Source organism: Meriones unguiculatus, chromosome 1, assembly GCF_030254825.1.
Source record: "Meriones unguiculatus strain TT.TT164.6M chromosome 1, Bangor_MerUng_6.1, whole genome shotgun sequence".
Taxonomy (NCBI): domain Eukaryota; kingdom Metazoa; phylum Chordata; class Mammalia; order Rodentia; family Muridae; genus Meriones; species Meriones unguiculatus.
The window spans coordinates 40,962,729-40,980,885 of record NC_083349.1 but is presented as its reverse complement, the minus strand read 5'-3'; the positions used below and the strand labels follow the sequence as shown (position 1 = coordinate 40,980,885).

The 18,157-nt window shown below is 43.4% G+C and overlaps 1 protein-coding gene across 3 annotated transcripts in view; it reads left to right on the top strand.

Moving 5' to 3' along the window:
- Nucleotides 1-18,157, top strand: part of Pip5k1b (phosphatidylinositol-4-phosphate 5-kinase type 1 beta) — a 270,694-nt gene that overhangs the window by 215,475 nt on the left and 37,062 nt on the right. For all 3 annotated transcript variants that reach the window (XM_060387780.1, XM_060387797.1, XM_060387789.1), the window contains exon 13: nucleotides 3,126-3,270. In XM_060387780.1, the coding sequence (XP_060243763.1) occupies nucleotides 3,126-3,270 (145 nt within the window). The remainder of the gene's footprint in view (nucleotides 1-3,125; nucleotides 3,271-18,157) is intronic.

Below are 18,157 nucleotides of genomic sequence, written 5' to 3'. Positions count from 1 at the left end.
AAGAGGGAGTCTATAAATAAAATTTTGTTAGGACTACACAGAGAACAATAAATTTGCATAAATATGAAATACTATATAAACAATGCATGATATGATTTATTATAAAAATAGCAAATACTAAGATATTTAAAGAAAACCTCTATAAGACACCTATTTAGTGATGACAAATGCTAGCATATTAGTATTTGTTTTCCTAAATTTTCTTCTTGTGTGCAGCACAGACATGTACATGTAAACGCACCTATGTGCACACATATGTAATGACATAATAATCCTCTTTATTTAGAGCTGCTTTAGTGAATGTAAATAAATGTTAGAATTTGTTTATTTAGTATGAATGCAGATGCATTGCCTGGATAAACAGAGATTGGGGTGGACTCTGTACCTTTTTTAAGAACTGTGTGTTCTGGCTGTTTGATGATGCCCTGTAGACCTCATGTCTTTTTCTTTCTCTATGCTGGCTAGGACTGCTGATACAGTGATGAACAGAAATGATAACTCTAGGCAGCCTTACCTTGTCCTGATTTTAAAGATAGTGTTTCTAATGGTTCACTGTTTAAAGTGAAGCTTGTTGTATTTCATATCAGTTGTCAGACCAAGGAACTTTCTTTTCCTGTTTTTAATTTGCCAAAAAGTTATTAGCCAAACAAATTTTTATTAAACACTTTTCTCTATCTGCTGAGTTGATACTTTGAATTTTCTATTTTAATCAATAAGGGGAAGTTTTGTGTGTGTGTGTGTGTGTGTGTGTGTGTGTGTGTGTGTGTGTGTGTTTTGGAGGTAGTGCCAAGACAGGATTTCTCTGCGGAGCCCTGGAACTTGCTCTGTAGAGCAGGCTGGCCTCGAACTTACAGAGATCCGCCTGCCTCTGCCTCCCGAGTGCTGGGATTAGAGGTGTGTGCCATGGCGCAGGCTCCTCTTGGTCTTTTTGCTAACAACAAATGTAGACGTTTTTTAGTCAGTATGTGCTTTAGAAAATCTCCCAAGTGTCTCTTACTTCTTATAGAAGATTCAAAACTCCTTATAGATACCTTCCTCCCCTCTGAGTCTTCAGAACAGATTGCTATCCCTATCTTCTTCTATCTCAGCACTTACAACCATGTACTAAATTGAATTCCTTTATCCTATTCTTGTGTCTAGAGTTACTTCAAGGAGAGTTAATGAATTGCCTATGGTGGTTAATTTGAACTTGGTGGGTCCTGGAGTCATCTAGGAGAGAAACCTCCGGGCATAACTGTAAAGAATTGTCTAGATTAGTTCAAATTCTGGACATGCCCATGAGAGAGTGTCTTGATTAGGTTAACTGAGGTGGAAAAGACCCACCATAAAATTGGGTGGCACCATTCCATAGGCTTTCATCCTGGGCTGCATAAAAGTGAGAAAGGTAGCTGAGCATACATACCCATCCGTGTCTGCTTCTTGACTGCTGATGAATATGCCCAACTCCCTCAAGCTCCCGCTGCCATGACTTCCCCACCATGGTGGATGATGCCCTGGAACTGTGAACCAAAGTATAAACAAACCTTCCTGTCTTGAGTTGGTTTTGTCAGGTTACTTTGTCACAGCAATAGGACAAGTAGCCCAGGCCATTGCCTTTGGTCCTCTCTGTACTGATGGCAGCAGTTCCTTCCTCTAAGGTGCCTTCTGTTGGCCCCTTCTTCAGCAGGCTGCCTGATTTCTAAGAACACACAGGAAGTTATGGATGTCAACAGTTTGAGTAACGGGACAAAATTCATTTTCTTAAATAGCCCTTGTTTCAACAGGCACTTTACTTTTGGTTTGGTTTTGTGTGAATTAAAATCTTGTTAAGTTTCTAGGCTGGCCTAGAACTCACAACTGACCTATCTCAGGCTCCCATGTAGCTTTAGTAAAATTAAATATACTCCACTGTTTCCAGGATACCTGGAAACAAAGGAAGTGGCACACCTGTTATGTGATGTACACCTGTAATGGGATTGGGGATTTTTTTTTTCACATGAATTATTGGACCCATTGCTTACGGATTTTATGTATCTAAACTTCAGAACCAAAATTCAGTATTTCCTGTCCCTGCTCCATTTTCCCTCCATGCTGTTCCCTCTACCTCATTAAATGTACTCCTCCAAATCCAAAATTCAGGGACTGGAACTACATGGTGATGGGGTACTTGCCTATCATGTGTAGAGCCCTAGATTCAGCCCAAACTACTACTACAAGATAATAATAATAATAATAAACAACTCATCTGACAATGCCTAGTGGGGCTATTTTTCCATTCACACAGTGAAAATACATCATTTGGGAGCTTTTGTTTGTATCAAGCAATGTCAGAAACAACCCAAGGCTGCACTGTATTCATTTACATTATTTCAGCTCAGTTTGGAGAAAGAGAAAGAATTCATAGAAGCCAGCCAGTGATGGCACATGCCTTTAATCCCAACACCCGGGAGGCAGAAGCAGGCAGATCCCTGTAAGTGCGAGAGCAGCTTGGTCTATATTGTGAGTACCAGGACAGTCAGGACTTTTTAATAAGACCCTGTCTCAAAAAACGGAAGGAAAAAAAATCCATATGGATGCTGAGTGGAGAACAGGCCCAGGTCACTGCTGAGCCTGAAAGGGTCATCCTTCCTGACAGTGGAGGCACTGACAGAAATACTTTCTTGGACTCCCTGAATTCTTTGCAGAAGTCTGTGTGGGCTTGAGGTGCCACAGGCTGTCGCTCTGTTAAAGGGCTTGTGTCCCTTGAAGTCTGCCTCTTACACGAGAGGGCAAAACCCATCCTCTCTGTTTATGCATCTGCCAGTCATCCTTTTAATCTCTGCCAAATTACCTCCTTAAGCTCCCAAGAGTTTTTATGCCATCATTTTGAAAGAGTCAATCACTTTATTAGGTTTTTAAAAGAGCATCTCTAATATCATTTCCATAAGCCATTTTGTAGCTTAATGTCATTTCCTTTCTGTTTAACCTGTTTGCAAGCAACTCTTTTACATTTCTGTTGGAGTTCAGAAGAGCACAGTTAATTCTTAATTTCATTTGCAGCCTGAAACATAAAATGAATGCTTTTGACTCATTTGAGTTATTACAGAGCTAAAGAGACAGGTATCTGTGAGATTCACGAGTGTGCGTGTTTGCTTTCTCTCCTCCAGCCCTGGGATCCCGACACAGGCCCGACCTGGTACCCAGCACCCCATCGCTGTTTGAAGCCGCCTCCTTAGCGACCACAATATCGTCATCTTCCTTGTATGTCAATGAACACTGTCCACACGACAGAACTACGCTTTATTCAAACAGGTAACACTCAGTGCTGCGAGACTGCCAGTCAGGCTGTTACTCTGTCAACCTCGGGCCTACAGCAATACCTTTGAGATTGTCTTCCTCGCAGCCAGACATGCCTGTGTGTGTAAGAAAAAGGGCATGCTTTCTTTTTGTTGTCGCAAAATTGAGTTTTCAGAAAAATGCTGTTTCCATTTGCAATTAATCATTTTGTTTTTGTAGAAATAAGTTGAAACAGCTATACCCTTGGCTCCATGCAAAAGGCAAAGCTTTCATCATTTTTTATTTTAGGAGGAGGATGTGCGCAAGCGCACATGGGTGCACACGCATGTGGCCTTTCTCGTGTATGAACGTGGGTCTGCATGAGCCTGTGTACAGATCTGTGAGATCAAAGGACAACCTCATTCATGTCAGTCACCTTTTTTGTGATGGGGTCTCCATTTTCCTGCTGCGTTAAGCAAGGCTAGCTGGCCCGGGAGCTGCCAAGAATCTCCTGTCTCCCTCCCAGCTTGTGGGAGTAGAATGTTCATGCTTCGTGTCAGCTTTTACGTGGACTCAGGATTCAAACTCAGGTCCTCACATCCGCTTGTAGAGCTGAGTGCTTTTTACCCAGTAAGCCATGTTGGTGGCCTTTTACACACACACATCCATTCCTTTTTTTTTTTTTTTTTAAGAGAGAGAGAAGGGCTCCTGTAGCACAAGCTAGCCTTGAATTCATGTTCAAGGTGATGTCCTCATCCCCAGTCACACCCATCAGTACTCTCTTATGAGTATATTTTGTTATTTGCTGACACTGCTGGGGATTGAACCCAGGGCCTCAAGAGTCCTCAGCGAGCCCTCTGCACTGTGCTACATACCATCACGTGAGTAGCTTCTTCAAAACAACCGCTTTGTACATATTGCTCATGCAGCTGCAGAGAAGTTTCACACACTGTTTTGTATATGAGACCTTATTGACTACGGTAAAAAGAACATCGGTGGCTCTCAGAGCTACCACGCCTGAGTCCGGAGTTCAGCACGCTCTTTGGCAAGTCAAAGTTTGGTGGTTGTATCTGCTTCTCAGTTGCGTCCTGTGGTTCCGCCTTTCTCTCTTGGCTGCACAGAAGAGTCTGGGGTGTGGGGTAGCAAGAGCGGCAACACTCGCTCTGGAGGAGCAGAGCATGGCGAGGTGGCTGGGCTTGCTTGGGGCTGTTTCACATGCAGAACCACCAGAAAGGTTCCTCTGCGGATGATCCAAGTCACTACGTAAACGGCGTTGGGTTCCGCCGGCTTTCTCAGCTTCAAGAATTTTAATGCGATGTATGATCGTTTAAAGTGAATGTGGGCCATGAATCTTCACATTTGGCTTCTCAGTTAGTCAAGCCACGCTAAGTAGGGTACACGTGTGAGCTGTGTCCCATGAGTGTGAGCAGCAGTTCAGAGGCCAGTGGGGAAGTCACAGGGAGGGGTCAGCAACGCTAAGAACTTCTCTGATATAACAGTGGTGCTTGTTTTTTATAGCTTGCTACGGTGGTCATTATCAGGAGTATAGGGCACTCTTCGATCATTGACTGAAATTTCCAGCCCTAAGGGAGTTGGGGTTTTGTTGTTGTTTGGTTGGTTGGTTGGTTGGTTGTTGTTGATGCTGTTGTTGTTGGGTGTTTTTATCGTTGTTGCCATAGCTGTTTGATGTCTCTTGGTAGAAGCTATCAAACTCCTGGGCATTTGCAGGGTTTCTTCGGGCTCTGGCCTCCTGCCGAAGCCGGCTGGCTCTTGTGGCCGGCTGGAAGTCAGCTACCTCTCCACACCCTGTTGTCTGTGTACTCTCAGCACTGCACTCTAATTCTGCGCTTTCTTGCCGGTGCTGGCCAGCCTACAGATTTGGATGGGGGAAATGGAACAGTGAGCCTTCTGTCTATAATATTCTGATGTTTCCCCCCTCTCTTTTTTGATGTTGGATTGCTGGAAGCCATTTGTTCTGGCACTCTACTGTTTTGTGTGGTATCTTTTTTTTTTTTCTGTTTAATGTTGTTTTTATGTATATGTGTTTACAGTTCACATCTTATCATTACAACTATGAATTTAGGGTATTATTCCTGAAGAAAACCAATTCCCCCTTTCTCAACAGCCACTAATTCCCTGTAGTTCCTCATGCAGGAGTCGAAACCTTGTGAAACTGCCTCCATGCGAATTCAGATATCAACTAATGTCATCATTGTTCAGGTCTTGTTTAAGCAGCCATATTGTTGACATTCTCTGTCAATTGGTTTATAACTTTGATTTATGTGTTTTTCTGATTAAAACACCTTTTACGATAAATAGTTGATTCCTAATTACTAAAATTAAGATCACTCCCCCAAAAAAACTTTTCCCAAAATAAAATTTAAATTATGTTAAATTTTACCTTTACATTGAACACAAAAACCTAGTTCATTGTATGTACCCTGTGCTACTTCACTGTTTGTCTGTATTGCTTAAGTCAGGTTAAGCATATGTGCTCTCCTAAAATATTTTCCATTTCTTCATGGGGAAAGCATCTAGGAATCCCCTCTTTTTTTGAAATGTGAGGTACCTTCTTGCTATCTAAGTCATCCTGCTGTACACTAATATACCAAACCTCTCTGCCAATTAAGTGAAACTCTTCCCTTTAACCCATCTTCCCTTTAACCCCTGAAACTATGATGATATATGCAAGATTAGAGTCTCACAACAGTGTGATGCAGCCATGATCATTCAGGCCTTTACAGCCATTGAAGCAGGACATTCTCCCCAAGCATGGTTGGATACCATAAAAAGCTAAAATGATACGCTCAGGATGCGAGGCTAAGCACTGCACTCAGGGTCAGCCGCTTTCGACCCAGAGAAGAGCATGTCTGATTGCATGCGGATTGATGCCCCAGGTCCCGCCTCTGAGAAAAAGGTATCGGACGGGTCTGATGCTCTTTGGGTGGATGACACCTAAATGAACATCGGTACAAAGTCCCAATTTATTTCTAATATCAGAGGTCAGACCTCTACTCTTGCCTGATGCGTCTAAAATAAAAATAAAAAGGGGAACTGTAGAGAGCTGCAGAATGCTATGCCTTAAAGATGGAGCTGGTTTCCGCCTTCCACCTTCCCGATGGTGAGTGCTCTCTGTCACGAACAATTCCACATTTGGCTAAGGCTGAGGATCTGGCTTGCTTCCATGTATGTGGACCTATCTGCATTGCCCACGTGGCACGCCTGGGTTGGCTACCCAGAGGCTATTTAAGCTGTGGGCTGGCTTTCCCCAGGGTCCGAGGATTGTTCAAGGTTCCTGAATAAACTGCATTGAAAAAAAAAAAAAACAAAAAAAAAACATAAAACGAAAATATGCTTGGCAAGGAGCAATATCACTAGTTGAGGCATAGGTAGAAGCAAATACATTCCTATGTATAAAAAATGAAGTAGATGTATTCTGTGGATTTTGTATTTGGAAATTCATTTTCTCTCTGAAATTTGTTCGTGACCCAGAAGTCAATAGCTCACTTTGCTCCCACGTGCTGACATGTGCCATACGCTTCCACAGCTGACACCAAACAAGGTAACTCTCTACTTCCTTCAAGTCTCATCAGTCGCTGCCATTTAATGCCACAATATTTATGCTCTGTGCTATTTTGAGTGGTTTCATTTTCCAAAATGTCTCCAAGGTTTATCTCTGAAGTGTAAGGTAGTGATCCTGAATGTGAAATAAATAAATGAATAAATAAATAGCTTGTGTGGTATCTTTTACTTGAGCTATTATCAGTCACAGTTCAGTTGCAAGAACAAAAAAGTACTCCTTCAGAAGCAGAAGGGAGCTGGGAGCTTGCTTACCATATGTGTAGGGAGAGTGGTAGGGAGTCATTGGTCAGTTTTGGTCGCTCCGCTGAGCCCTCTGAGCCTGCAGCACTGCAGTATGGGTGGTACCAACCTCTCCCAGCGAGAACTGAGAAAGCATTTCTGAGATCCAGAATGTCCTTAGAACAAGCCAACAAAGAAACTCAACAAGAGAAAGCTTTACTCTTCCTGGCATTTCAGCTAGTGAGGGAGAACCCCAGGACCCTCCAGGCGTCACCCTCTGCTCCATCCCCTTGCTGTTGCCAGCCTGCTCTCTTCCTCAGGTGTTTCTGCTCTCAGCCTTGTTGTGGTCAAACGCTGAAAGAGCCACCACATGTGTTTGCGTTTCCTTAGAGAAATCGTAAGGATCAGAGATTTGGGGATGCTAAAATCCCTGAAGAGAAATAATGGCCCTAGAACCCCTGGGAATGAGAATCCCTGAATGCTTAACCCACCATGCCCTGCTTAACCCACCATGCCCTGCTTATTTAGCAGGGAGAGCCAACCAACAAACTACAAAAACATGTTCATATCATGGTTCCATCATTTTCTTTAGTGTGTACAAGGAATTTCTTGAATAAGTTGACATGATCCTAAGTCTCCTCTCTCCCACTCTGTTTTAAAGCCAAATACCGACAGCCTAAGAAGAAAATGCACAGAAAAGGGAAAAAGAAAGTACATCAAATATTGACATTGCAATTTACATCTGAGATTTCTTTTCCATTTCACTGTGAATCATATTTCTGTTCCAAGTGACCTGCTTTCTCATTTTAACATTGTTATCCTTGTCTGTGCTCCTATAAACTATAAATACTTGAAGAAACTGCTCCCATCCTCTGTCTCTTTAGAGTCCTTAACATTAAGGTATTGAATAGCACCCAGATAAGTCCACACCTAAATTATATACTGCAGTGGGAAATGGCTGCCTCTAGAATTCTTTTATTTTTAGAGGATGATTTTTTTTGTGTGATTTTTAAAGTTCTGTTGTTTCTTAGAATCCATTCCACTTTGTTAAGTATGCTCCCAAATTTTTCTAGGAAGCAAAGAAAAAAGTTATAATGCCTTAAAAGTATAGATTTAACTGCTAACTGAGCGTATATATTCTTTGTGCGCGCGCGCGCGTGTGTGTGTGTGTGTGTGTGTGTGTGTGCGTGCATGTGTGTGTTCATGCACATGTGCATGTGAAGCCAGAGGCTAGTAGCTATCTGTCTTGACAGGGTCTGCCTGTCTTTGCCTCCCCAGTGCTTAGGCTACCGATGTGTTCTGGCTCACCTGGCTTTTTAGCTGGTGCTGGGAATCTGAACTCAGGTCCCCGTGCTTACCTGGCAAGCACTTTACCAACTGCGCCATCTCCCCAGTGCCAGGGATACACATGTAAAGGCCCTCCGCCATGATCTCAGGCTTGAGCGTGCAGATCACAAGAGCACAGAGACATGCTGTCAGCAGCCTGCTTCACCAGCGACCACGGGTGTGGAAGTTGTGAGTTTCTGGTACTAGAATTTTCCTTTCCTGCGAAGGTGTCTGTTCTTTTAAAGGAGGTGTAAGTTGAGCACTAAGAACTAGAGAGGCGAAATAGGTTTTATCTCAAAACTAAGAGCAATTCCGCTTAATGTTGTGAAATAAGTTATGTACATGAATATTCATTCTCTCCAAGATTTCCTGTGCAGTCGGGCACAGAGCTGTCGCTCTGATGATGCATACAGATTTTGAAAGCTCACTTCATCCCAATGCATCTGTACCCTCCCATCTCAGAGCCCCTTTCCAGCATGTCTGTCTCAGATATTTGCTTGTGTTTTGCTGGTGGCTATCTCCAACAGCTGGTCCACTTTAACAACATGGAGTTTTCGAAAAAGAACAAACACCATTGGAGAAGCAACTAGCCACATATACATGGGAGGCCAGCTGGCAAAACGACCCTAAGTGCTGTGTCCAGCATCTAGATTTCAGGCTGACCCAGAAGATCTGACAGCAGTCCTGAGCCGTCTTCTTCATGCCTGAGCTGCCAATGAGCTGACTCCTGTAGCAAGTCTCCTCCTGGACCCCAGTCCAGGACTGTTCAGCACCCATGAGTGATACCGTCTAAATGCTCAATCTTCAGTCTGGCCTCTCCAGACTTTTTGGGCTTTTCTGCTTCTTCCTCTGATGTCTTCATCCTTGCAGACAGGCTGGTTTACTCCCCTGCCTCAGGTATTTCTCTTGCTTTTTCACCATAATAAATTACAACTTAGACCTTCAGTCCTCAAATTGTCACTTCCAACTGACTTACTTTTGTGTGTCACGCTTTCCCCATCTGTAAGAGGTCCTCGTTTGTAATAAGTAAATTATACCTGAAGAGGAAGGTTAATTCAGACATGGCTGTTCTGGCAAGAGATCTGTGTGATCCACCTGGAATACAACCATGCCTTTAATCCAGGAGACAGAAGCAAGCAGATCTGAGATGTAGGCCTAGGTTAGATTGTATGAAGGCTAGACGCTTCCAGGACGAGGCCTAGGTTAGCAGACAGAGACAATAAGCCACCGAGACAACAATGAAACAGTTGAATAAAAGTTCAGTTTACATATATCTAGGCCCAGAAAGAATGCTACAAAGATGAGCTGAAGTGATGGTCACAAAGCAATTATATGCCTCCTGGATCGTGCCACCATCAAACCAAGCACTTCAAGGCTTGACCACCTTATAGCTTCCTCCTAAGTTCCATTGTAAGAGGCAAGAAAGATGGCACTTTGCTATTTAGAGGCCAGTCAAGAAAATGGAAAACCCACTAGGAATTTTAAAGCAAGTTGATTTATAGCGTACAGAAAGGCTGGAAGGGTAGGGAGGGAGAAGTGGCAGAAACCCAAGGAATCTCCATAGGAACCAGCTAAAGGGTCCCTGCTACCTGGTACCTAAGGCCACCTTTCAGGCAGGGACGGTGAAAGATGACACCAGCTGAAAGAGCTCACATAGCGGTAGGAGCACAGCCAATACCCAGAGACAATGCACGTTTTCTCCTAAGGAAGGAGAAAAATGAGGGTGAGGGGAGCCAGGGCCTTCTGTCCTCACCTCCTCATCTGTGTCCCGCCACATCTCAACTGGCAGGACCTGGCAAAGAAAACTCCTCAATGCAGGTTGCCCTAACATGGAGGCCCTAGAGTTGCAAAGTACAGTGCAGACCAGATACGAATAACAAAAACAAAAACAGCAAACAAACAAACAAAAAAGGTTATTGTAACACCTTTAAGGGGGGGTACAAAGAAAGGGAGAGAACTGCAAGGATCAAAGCTTTACAAAGGAGATTGCATACAAAGAACAGGAATCCACTTCAATGCCTAGGAAATGGAGCCTGTTTATTAACATGCCAGTGTAATAGAACTATGTGAAGTAGCTGCAATTTTTCTAATGATCTGTGCAATTAGAGACTGTCTGGCTTTCCCAGGTGCTGTGCTAGAGTGAATGCTGGCTGTAAATGCCCTCTTGACTAATTCCAGGCACACGGAATAGACAAAGCAGTGTTTGAGCTCAAGAATTGATCAAGGAGGTCTGGGGCACCTGAGGAGCCCAGGTGAGGCTGCAGACACACTGTGGAGGGGGAAGAGCTTTCATGCTCATCCTGGCTGCCGAACCTAAGGCCCTAACCCATCTCATCAGGCTGGTTCATTACAGGCTGACAGTAATCCAGCCTGGAGCAAGTACTCCAGCAAGGAAATACCATGTCCATAATACCTTCTGAGAAAGTAGAGCACCAAATAAAAGTTCACAATCCCAATGACCATGAGGCAAAGCCTTCCCAAGAATATCTGTTAGGAAGAAGACTTCAGTGGCCATGCTGGGCCTACCAGGGGCTCTGAGGGAGGAGGCCTCATGTGGCACTTCAGTTTTATCTGTGGCATGTAGACCACATCAGACCCTGACAGAAACTTCACAGTAGTTTGCCTGTTAGTTTTGCTTCTCTGTGTCCCCAAAAGGCTAAAGAAGAACCACGGATTTCCAGCATGTCTGCTGCACCTGGACTTTACCAGATGGCTGCCTTTTTTTTTCTTTTCTTTTCATTTCTTTTTATAAACTATAGAACTGCTCCTGAAGTGATTGGCTTTTCAGATGGTCCTTCACAGATATCTGCATGGGCAGGAAATTGAAGTGAATTTTTCACATACATGACATTTTATGAATAATTTAGGGCTCAGATGTAATTTGAGAAGAATTCTCTTCTTTTGCAGGATTGAGGCATGGCATTCTCTCTAGGGGCCTTTCATATATTAGTAAGATAATTTTCGTGGATCCAATTTGTAGATAAACCGTATTGCCAAAAAGGAGGAGGTGTGGATGGTGACTCTGTTGGCCAGACTTTAGACATCCCAACTTGTGTGTGGGAAAGAGAGAGAGAGAGCGTGCACTTGGGGATAGAGCTAGAGACTGATCAGTGATTAAGAGTACCTTTTGTAGAGGACTCAGTTTCAATTCCCAGCACACTTTCAACTCCAGGACCTGATACCCTTGGCCTCTCTGGACACCTGCACCCTCTTAAACACACACACACACACACACACACACACATACACACACACATCACACTTTAAATCCCAGCATTTGGAAGGCATAGATAATCAGATCTCTGTGGTTCCAGATGGGCTTGGTCCTCATAGGACACCTGGCCAGCCAATGCTTTACAGTGAAACCTTGTCTTTAAAATAAATAAAGCAAATTTTGTTTTCATTCTCTGTCTCTCAGATCTTGGCTCTAAAAACTAAATCCTTGCTGGGGCTGAGGTAAAGGGATCTCTGTGAGTTGAAGGATAGCCTACTCTACATAGAAAGCTCCAGAGCCAGCCATAGCTACGTGGTGAGAGTCTGCCTCACAAAACAAAACAAACAACAATTGCATTCTCATTTTCCTTGACCTCAAAAGTGTGTTGCAGTGGGTGTGTCTCTGTAAGCGACTGTTAGCTTCCTATCTGTACAATTCCTGATCACGTGGTCTTTCGGAGAGTAGCACCAGACCAAGATAATCAATCCAGCTGCCTTCGCTACCTTGGCTTCTCTTTGACATGGTCCCCACCATGGAGAACAAAAAAACAAAACAAAACAAAAAATACTCAGTCTCACTCTAATCCCAGAGCTTTGGGAATGGAAGGAACCTTTTGGCATCATGCCATCATCATCAATCCTTCTATTTATTTCTTTTTGCATCAAACTTTGTGCAGACACACGCATGCACACAAACACACACACACCAACTTGTACACATACAAAATGTGCCATGTTCGGCAATGGAAAGGTCTCTGTTCACCTCCACATGGGTTTTCCTCCTCAGATGCTGAGTCTTCAACCCTTTGGGTTAATCGCCCTCTAGTTAAGTCCGCATCACTGAGTAGCATGCATGGGCTGCTGTTTCTTCATCATTCTCTTGTGCATCAGCTGATAACTTCTCCCTGCAGAGAGTAAATTTATCTCTTTTCTTAACTAAGGACCTACCTCATCCATGAAATCTGCCTGCCTCCATGGACACCCTTCTGGCCATCTTCCCATCTCCTAGGATGGTTCTCCCATGATTGTGCTCTCTGGTTAGTTTTAATGTGTCATAATTTTGCAGATACCATATTATACAGTCATGCATTGCTCTCTGAGAGGGATTGAAATTCTGGGACCTTCTTCAGATACCAAAATCTATGGATGCTCTAATCCCCTACACGAAATGCAGTGTTTGCATATAATCTATGCACACTCTTCTGCATGCTTTGTATCATCTCTGAGTTGCATATAGAACCTAACAGAATGTAAATCCTAAATAGCTGTTTCACTCCATTGCTTATAAAATACAGATGGGGGAGAGATGCAGTGTTTTTTGTTTGTGTGTTTTTTGTTTTTTTTTTGTCTGAAAAATTTCAAACCTGTCAGTTGAGTCTGAGGTTTCCACATCTGCAGAACATAGAACCTACTTGCTGTGGTTGGTTTGGGTTTTGGGGTGGGGGGAGGGGTGGTTCCCATCTCCCAAATAGATAATGGCTTCCTTTTGTTTGTTTTGTTATTTGTTTAATCTTGCACATGGAGGCAAGTGCTTGCTCTACCACTGACTTGTTTTATTGATTTTTAATATATTTGTCCCTATTGAATCTCAGGCTTTCTACACAGTTCGTGTCATTGGCTTAAAAAAGTTTTCACAGAGCCTCTGGCCTGTTCCAATGTGGCTTCTAGGGCCATTGCTTGGAGACCTTTTTTCTCCATCCTTCTGAACATCCTGGGAGCTGCTTGTCTCCACTGGCTCTCTTGTGCTGACTCCTGGTTTTTTCTGTGAAGCCTATCCTTTCTAGTCTTTCTTTCTAATCATGCTTTTCTCTCTTTTCCACCGGTGTGTCAGGGCCTCCCAGAGGCACTGCCTCTGTGCTGGCTTGTTCTCACTTGAGGTACTGAGTCCTCAGAGGGCCTTCTTCAGTCTGCATGCCTGTGGTTTTAGAGTAGGGGAAGGGGGTCCCTAACATTTTTTCCTTTTGTTTTCTTTCTTTTCCCTGAAGTTTCTCTAATGCGTATAAGAATCTTCTAGATTTGTCCTCCAATTTTATTTTTTTTTTAACCTCATTTCCATTTATCTTCCTCTCGCGATGTCTGAGAGACTTAACTCAGCTTTATGTTGTAATCCCTCCACTGGGTTTTTAACATCTATCCCATGTTTTCTAAGGATTCTTTTTGTTCTCTGAGGTTCAGTGTGGTAGGAACCATGCCTTCATGGCTATGATTTTTTGTTTTCTCTCTGAAGATAATAGAATGAGTGCCAAAGGGCAAAGACTGCATATCCCTGATAGCCACATTCCACATCTTTGCCACAACAAACAATAGTTCTTAAATACCTAAATGCATTTGAGGTATTTAAGTGTGGGTGCCCCAGAATGAAAACATTCCCTTATAAACACTGTCCTTCAGGAAGACATGTCTTTATTTCTTGCCTCTATCAATGCTTGTAACAATTAATGCGGCTGGCTTTCCAGCACACGCATCCCTGCAACTGCTCAGCCCAGGCGCTGAGAAGTAGAACGGTCCTTATTTTGCTTGGTTACCATTCATTGCATGCGTTGTCCTGTAATTGAGACAGTTTTAAAATTCATGTCTTTGCCTTCATGACTAGAAATGGTTCCTCGTAAACAAGGAATTCTGAGAAAGGCTCTCAGTAGGAACTATGAGAAACACGAAATGGGATATTTTGTTGAAAAGCACACGGCCCTGATGGAACTTGAGCCTGGCACGTCTTTGCCAACACAGAAAAGTTGGCTGCCTGGGAGCTGGCTGCAGATTGGAGTTGTTACGTGACTGAGAGATGCTGTGAGCTTCCTATTTCTGTAGCACTTACTAAATGAGGCTTATAAAGTCACTGTACCAATGTGGAAGATAAACTTTCAACCGCTCAGTTAGGATTACCAGTAAGTAATGTTAAGTTTTCACATTCTGGTTTAAGAAAATCCTAAAACACACGTATTAGCTGCCTAGTGTACATCACACACTCTGCCAAAAACTTTATGCATATTATTTTATTTAATGCATCTGTCAGCTTTGTAAGGTATGCATTCTAGAGGTAGTAAAGGGGTGAACTGGAAACATACATGAGAGGAACATAGAAAAAAATCAATTCTTACCAAGCCCATTGTACACCCAAACCTAACACCATGTAAAAAACATATAGGCTACATAAAATGAACTCATACATACTGACGAAACTTTTCTCCTCAAATCCATAATTACTCAATCATGATAAATATGCTCAAAGGTATCTCTTGGAAGGTTTTCTGTTTTCATATGATGAGATATATTCATCATCCTTCAGAAAGTGTACCAAAGGTTAACAAAAATGAACATGAGTTCAGTAGCAAGAAATGCAGCCAGTGTGAGGTCGTGGGTTTTAGAACCCACGGGGCCAAGCGGGCTACACCTCTGTTGGGGGCAGAGGTTGAAGGAGACATGATGAATCATCACTCGCACTGCTTAGCAGAATCCAGCCCATTTCAAAGGCTTTCAGCCAAGCAACAGGAAAGGATGGCTTAAGCTGGGTCTCCCCGTGATGAGGTCTGTTGGCCACCCATGGGAAACGTGGCTCATCTTGTGGTGGTGAGAGGACCAAGAGAGCTAAAGCCCTCGGGTGATTTACCAACAGTTTCAGTAGTCACTGTCCTCTGTATTCCCCAATGGGCAGTACAAACCTCATGTCCAGTGAATGTCGTAATACTTAAAGTGACATTGGGACACCCTGGCTTAATTTACAGTAGTCATTTACTTTTAATTTTAGGCATGAACTGCCAGGCTGCCTCCAGGAGAAGGGAGAACAGCCCTGCCTAAATGGGAGTTTGGGTTTTACAGGGTGGTTTTAGTTGTGCAGCAAAGTAGCAGGAGAGCATTAGGGGAAAAAGAACTGCTGTAAACAAAATCTTTACGAGGGGACTTCTGGTCCTTATGGTATCAGAGTGTGTAGCTGGAGAGATGGTTCAGGGTTAAGAGCACTCACTACTCTTGCAAAGGACCCGGGTTCATTTCCCAGCATCCACATGGTGACTCACAGTTATCGGTAAACCTAGTTCCAAAGGGCCCAGCACCCCCATCTGCCTCTGTGGGCACTGAACACACATGGTGCACATATATGAAGGCAAAACATTTATACACATTAAAAATAATTACTGAATTTTTGAAAAGCTATCGGGATGCTATGGTCAGGCTGCTCTGCAAAGATAAAGGGTCAGGTGGCTTCTGGGAAATACAGAACATTCAGTTTCCATTTCCCAAAGGGACCGGTTCCCACAGGGTTTTACATCTTGGTGTCTTAGGTGACTTTGCCTTGAGCCAGCCTAATGGGGAATTAGGACTTCTTATGGCAAGGCATCTGCTCCCTTATGAGGAACAACTACCTAGTTGTGCCTTTAACAGCAAATCATTCAGATCCAGAAATGTATCAGCTGGCTGTCAGTAGCTGCAAGGGAGGCTGGGCTGCAAGGAAAGCTGGGAGAAATACTACCTGCCCTAAGACCACCTTAGAAGAGGAAGAAAATTATTTTCTTCTGCTGCTACTTGGTTCATCATTGAGGCTCCTATAACAGAATAGATTGGATAACAGTCCAATCTTTTGGATAGAGTGAAGGAAAACATACAGATTGATTTAGTGGAGCTTCTTGTGGCAAAGAAGCCTTCTTAGATGAATTCCCAAAGGCACAGGGACACCTGTGTGTTTTTTTATGCTGTTTGACAAGTAGACTAGCATGCAGAGGTACTGCTGGGCAAGGCAGTCTAATCTCGTAGTACTAAGCTCGTGGGAGCTAGCAAGCCAGTTGCTCGGCTTCTTCTCTGTGTCCCTGTGTCTCAGGTACCAGTATTCTTTTCCCCTCTTTAAAACCTTTCTCAAGAGAAACTGAGCACTCGCTTCAGGGGTTTAGGCAAGAGAAGGTCAAAGAGTAAGTGACCTTCCTACTCATGTGACCTGTTTTCTGAAATGCCACCGTGCCATGTTTTGGAGTCATACCTCTAGATCTTCCAGAGCCTCGGTTCAAGCTTAGTGAATATTAGCAAAGTCAGGGCTCTACCCCTGTGGGGTAGCAACAGTGCGAAACAGAAAGGTGGAAAGACCCAGGGCATTGTGGGTGCTGGTGGTAGTGGTGGTGGTGGTTACTGTTGTTGGAAACAGGGTCTTACTATGTAGACCAGGCTGGCCTTCAGCTCACAGAAATCTGCCTGCCTCTTCCTCCCAAGTGCTGGGATTAAAGATGTCTCCCACCACACCTGGCTGGTTTGGTTTGGTTTTATTGAAACAGGCATTGTGCTTCTTGTGTTTAAACTACTCCTGGTACAATATTACCCATGGGTTTAAACCCTCAGACAAAAGGCCTGCTCTGAGAAGTCATTTTAACCCTACGCCTCCCACACATTGAGTGTTCTGCAGATCCTGGAGACATTTTCATTTTATCAGAATTCATTTTAACTGGGAGTTATCCAAGAAACATTTAGGATTTTATGGCTTTGAATCATATAATTAGGCACCAGTGTTTTTGCCCTTTTCCTCCTAATTGACAGTAGCGTGCGCACCTTCATGGGTGTGTGGGTGTGTATGCATGTGTGCGCATGTATAAACCAGAGGGCAACCTCAGATACCATTCTTCCTCAGATACCATCCACCTTGCTTTTTGAGACAGGGTCCCTCTCACTGTGCCCTGAAGCTCAACAACCAGCCTAGGCTGGCTGGCCATCAAGACCCAGTGTTCCTCTGTCTCTCCATCCCCAGTGCTGGGATTCTAATAGTGCATCATGGGTTCTGCAGATCAAACTCAGTCCGCATGCTTATGTGACAGACACTTTACCCACTAAGCGATCTCTCCAGCCCAGGGCATGAACGTTGTATTTCTTTAAATCAGATGGGCCCCTGGCATGTTTGTGAGACGTCTCAAGGATTGGCACACAGGACCAATTGTATTACATTTTGTAAACATTATACTGAAAGTTGCCATAACCCAAATGTCTCACACTGCAAAATTTAAAAAGATGAAGGGTTTTTTGCTTCAAGTTCTATTGACTTTGGGGATTTAAAGTGACCTTCCAAGATTTATTTATTTTTCCTCAACTCAGAATTGATCACAAAACAAAGTATTCTTTTTATCGAGTTGCTGTGACTATAGAAAAACTTCTTGGTACTGAGGGGAGAAACTCAGCATAATCATTAGCTTGATCGATTAATAATCCTTAGAAAGTTTAATTGGAGTCATCTTAAAATCCAGTTGGTAAAAATTCTCTCGTACAGAATCTTCCCTTGACATCCTGGAAAGGATTGGGTTCTTGTACTAGAAATAACTGTGAATTGGTTTAATATAAGAAAGAAAGATGGCCAGGCCTGTGGCACAGGTCTATTATCCCAGTACTTGGAGGGCAGAGGCAAAAGGATGAGCAACTCTGATGTCTGGTCTACATCGCAAATTCCAGGCCAGCCAGGGCTACATAGTGAGACCCTGTCTCAAAAACCAGAGAGAGGGCTGGAGAGATGGCTCAGTGTTTAAGAGCACTGTCTGTTCTTTCAAAGGTCCTGAGTTCAACTCCCAGCAATCACATGGTGGCTTACAACCGTCTATAATGAGATCTGGTGCCCTCTTCT